The 4,750-nt window shown below is 53.6% G+C and overlaps 1 protein-coding gene across 1 annotated transcript; it reads right to left on the bottom strand.

Annotated features, from left to right (window-relative positions):
• Positions 1 to 1,288: 1,288 nt before the first annotated feature.
• On the bottom strand, positions 1,289 to 3,913 carry LOC144740678 (uncharacterized; the record flags this gene model as incomplete). Its single annotated transcript, XM_078623479.1, has 3 exons — positions 2,782 to 3,913; positions 2,218 to 2,460; positions 1,289 to 1,800 (listed from the first exon to the last, which is right to left on the bottom strand). Coding segments are annotated over exons 1-3 (1,733 nt in total), but the record flags the coding sequence as incomplete, so codon positions are not given.
• Positions 3,914 to 4,750: the final 837 nt, after the last annotated feature.

Genomic DNA, 4,750 nt, shown 5'->3' with positions numbered 1-4,750 from the left:
GTGAGCAGCACCTATGAAGGCCCGGGCCGTCTTTGTCTCCCCGGTGGCGATGTTTGCACATCGTACCCAGGTACTGATTTGAGGCCGAGTCGACCTAGGGGAGGTCGTGAGCGCAGCCCGTTGACCGCAACACTGACCCATACGCATAAACACACGTACATATACATACGTGCAGACACACATACATAGACACACACACACATATATGTACATACACACAAAACAAATTCACACACGAATATACAAACCACATACATACAGACACACACACACAGACACACGTACACACGCACAGACGCACATACAGACACACACATACAGACACACACACACACGCACAGACACATAGACAGACACACGTACAGACACACATACAGACACACGCACACGCACAAACACATAGACACACACAGACACACACATACAGACACACACACACGCACAGACACATAGACACACACAGACACACGTACAGACACACATACAGACACACACACATACAGACACACACACACACGCACAGACACAGACACACGTACAGACACACATACAGACACACACACATACAGACACACACACACACGCACAGACACATAGACAGACACAGACACACGTACAGACACACATACATACAGACACACACGTACAAACATACTCAGGCATCCATACGTACAGACACACAGCCACTTAACATACGCGCGCAGACACACTTAAAAACGACACTCACAAAACACACACACACACACTACAAAACTACACTACACACACACACCACAAAGACACACACACACACACGCTAAAACTACACACACACACGCACAAACACCGACCCACCCGACACACGCCATTGCAGTGAAAGTCCAATGATCCCCGGAATGCCATCAATAATCTCGCTGCACCGAATCGAGTCCACGAAAAACCCAAAACCGCACGGCCGCTGTCTGTACAAATCCCCCATATCGCCTCTCATCCTCCTTCTCGTCGTGGTCGTCGTGGTCGTCGTCCCATCATCGACTCATCTCACGACGACGATGGTATCGTTTCTGGGCACAACATCACCGGATGGTGCTGGTGGTGATGCAGTTGATGCTGCTGCTGCTGATGATGCTGCTGCTGCTGATGTTGTTGTTGTTGATGGTGGTGGTGGTGTTGATGCCGTCCGTGGTTTGATTCAGGACTCCCAATTTCTTGGTAACCACCACCACCTCCTCCTCCATTGCTGCTGCCACCACCACCACCGCCTCCACCACCACCACCACCGCCACCACCACCACCGCCAACCACGGACCCATTCTCCTCCCCGCCGGGCGTGAGGCTCAGAGGTGGCGTCATCCTCTTCTCTTTCTGCCTCCTGTTACAGAACCAAACGCGCACCACCTCCTTCTCCAGCTGCAGGCTGTCTGCCAGCGCGGTTATCTCTTGCGCGGCTGGCTTGGGACACTTGAGGAAGTGATTCTCGAGGGCGCCTTTCACCGTCACCTCGATCGAGGTCCTCTTCTTTCGCTTGCGACCTTGCGCCGCGATCTTATCGATGCTGCTGGGGCTGCCCGTGGCCGAGTCGGCCTCTTCCAACCACTTGTTGAGCAGCGGCTTGAGCTTGCACATGTTCTTGAAGCTCAGCTGCAGCGCCTCGAAGCGGCAGATGGTCGTCTGCGAGAACACGTTGCCGTACAGGGTGCCCAGAGCGAGACCCACGTCCGCCTGCGTGAAGCCCAGCTTGATGCGACGTTGCTTGAACTGCTTGGCGAACATCTCGAGGTCGTCCGAACTCGGCGTTTCGTCGTCCGACGCGCCGCCACCACCACCACCACCTCCTCCACCGCCACCTCCACCACCTCCTCCGTCTCTCGCATCCAACATCCCGCTCGGATGCTGCAGCAGCAGCAGAGACGTGGAGGAGGTGGAGGAGGTGCACAGGGAGTTGCTGGACGTCGAGTTGATGGTGCCGGCGGCTACAGCCGCTGATGTTGCAGCAGCAGCAGCAGCCGCCGCTGCTGATGCTAATGATGATGATAATGATGATAATGACGATAGTCCACCACCATCCACCACGGACATGGAGCCGTCATTGTGGATCAGAGGATCACGCAAAAGTGCCACCACGGGGCCTGCCAGCTGCAGCTGCTGCTGCTGTTGCTGCTGATGATGCTGCTGCTGTTGGAGGTGGTGATGCTGTTGCTGATGATGATGCTGTTGCTGCTGCTGCTGATGGATAGGCTGATGCTGATGTTGCTGCTGATGGAGATGCTGCTGCTGCTGCTGCTGATGGTGGAGGTGGTGCGGATGATGGTGGGCTGCGTGGATGGACGGGTGGATATGTCGCGGTGTTTGGTGGTGATGTTGTTGTTGTTGTTGATGGTGGTGGTGGTTTGTGGGTGACGATGTGGGCGACGATGTTGATGATCCGGACACAACCGCGGCCGCCACCGCAGCCGGAATGAATCCAGGGTGAGCGTACACCTGCAATGCTGGGTGAGGCAGAGGAACACCACCAACACCTCCACCACCTCCACCACCACCACCACCTCCACCACCACCACCGCTAGCAGCAGCTATGGGCGAGAGAGGCGTCGCGTGTGCGTGCTGATGATGATGCTGATGATGATGATGTCCCGAACTGTCCCACGAGTGATGCTCGTGTGGCGAATGCTGCTGCTGCTGATGTTGTTGTTGTTGGTGATGGTGGTGTTGAAGTAAAGCGCTCACTGTGACGCGCTGGTGGTGGAGATTAGTCGTTGCTGATGCTGCTGCTGATGCTGCTGCTGCTGCTGCTGCAGCTGCCAAGCTATTTGACAGCTCCTCCACGCACGGCTTCACATCCGGACTACTGACGGGGCTGGGTGCAGCGTTGATCCACGTGTCACCCACTGGACCACCGCCACCACCGCCACCGCCGCCACCAGCTGATGATGACGAGGACGATGATGACGAGGAGGACGATGATGACGACGGACCTGCTCCACCAACACCCAGAGCGGCGGATGACGCCGCTGATGATGACGACGATGAAGACGAGGACGACGAAGGTGTCGGAGGCGGTGGTGGTTGTTGTTGTTGCGGACCAGCCGATGACGATCTCTGGAGATCGTCGACTGCGGCCAAGGGCATCTTCACATCCCGGCTGATCGAAGACCAATGCTGCTGCTGCTGATGCTGCTGATGATGCTGCTGCTGTTGCTGCTGCTGCTGCTGATGATGATGATGTTGGTGGTGGTGCTCGAGATCGGACACTTTACTTTCACGTCGCCCATTCGAAGCCGACCACGAGATCGGTGAGGATCCTTCCACGAGGCCTGCCTTGGCGTTTGAGGTCCACGAAAGCCTCTCCATCTCGTGCTGCTGCTGCTGCTGATGGTGGTGCTGATGTTGAGGCTGCTGCTGATGTTGCTGATGATGCTGCTGTTGCTGCTGTCCCAATGTTGCTGCTACCATTGCAGCCGCATCCCAAATCGGATGCTGATGATGCTGCTGATGCTGCTGCTGATGATGATGCTGCTGCTGACTATGATGTTGCATTCCGTGTGCCGGTGCCAATGCGATCAAATCGGACGATGCCGCTGCTGCTGCTGCTGATGTCAGAGCAGTATCAGCGGTAAAGAGTCCAACGCAGCCTCCACTTGGTAGGATCTTGGTGATGGGCCTGTACGCAAGTCCCTGTTGTACTACCACTGAGCTGTGGTGTTGATCTTCGGATGTTGAGCCGATCAGGTTGTAGCCCGGGTAAATGTTAGATGTTGTAGTAGCCATGCATACACGCATCTACTTACATGCATGGACACGGCACCGATGCTAATTTGCCGGACGTAACAACACACGGGTAACGTGTGCACACACGTGTGTGTGCACACGTGTGTGTGTGTTCGTGTGTCAAGGACGCAGCTATAGCTGGCCGTGATGGTAGTAATAGTGGTAGCGATGTAATATTCGTAGTAAAATGTATATATATATTTTTTTTAAATATATGCCAAAAATATATAAATTTTACGGAGCAAAATTTAAAAATTTCAAAGTTTCAATAATTCCGTCGCTGGAATTATTCACGTTTAATTTCTTTATAAATATACATGTTTAAACAGAGAAAAATAATAATAATAATTTCAATAAAAATTCACCGAAAATAATAGTTGCCCTCTTGTAGAACGAGATTCGAAATATCAGTCCGTAATTCCACTGCTCGATAGTTGTTTTCGTTCGATTGTCCTCCCCTCTCCTTCGATCGCCAACTCTCAGTTCAGTTCAGTCCTCGGATGCTACCCTGGATTTTCAAAAAAATCAAAAAAATAAATCCGTAAGAGAGAGAAAAAATAAAATAAATAAATCCGTCGCTTTAAAAATGTGGAGGGGGGTGGGGTAGAGAGAGAAAGAGGGGGGGGTGGGTGGATGTGTTGTATATTTTTATTTATTTAATGTAGATTTATTTTCTTTGCTAATAAATTTGGCGGAATTTCGTTTTCGCCGGAACCTTCGCCCGCCCGTGCCCAGTCGCCTTGTGGCTCTCGCTCGGCCCTGAGCGCCCCCTTTGACGGACGGACGGGGGGAGGGGCGAAAGGGGGCGGAGCCAAGCATGAAAGGAGGCGGGGCTTGAGATAGCTCCTCCTTCTTTCCCCCCCCTCTTCCCCTCGTTGTGATTGGCTGCTGACGGGACTCTCCCCCCCCCCCACTCGCTCATCGCGGGACCACAGACAAAGGTGCCCCGTGTAGCCTCCAGCAGACTCTGCCGTAGGGGGCGGGGGGGTAAGTGCCGTTGTGA

Source organism: Lampetra planeri, unplaced genomic scaffold (assembly GCF_965212315.1).
Source record: "Lampetra planeri unplaced genomic scaffold, kcLamPlan1.2.h2 scaffold_269, whole genome shotgun sequence".
Taxonomy (NCBI): Eukaryota; Metazoa; Chordata; class Hyperoartia; order Petromyzontiformes; family Petromyzontidae; genus Lampetra; species Lampetra planeri.
Note: the sequence above shows the minus strand (reverse complement) of the source record. Positions and strands in the feature narration are given on the sequence as shown.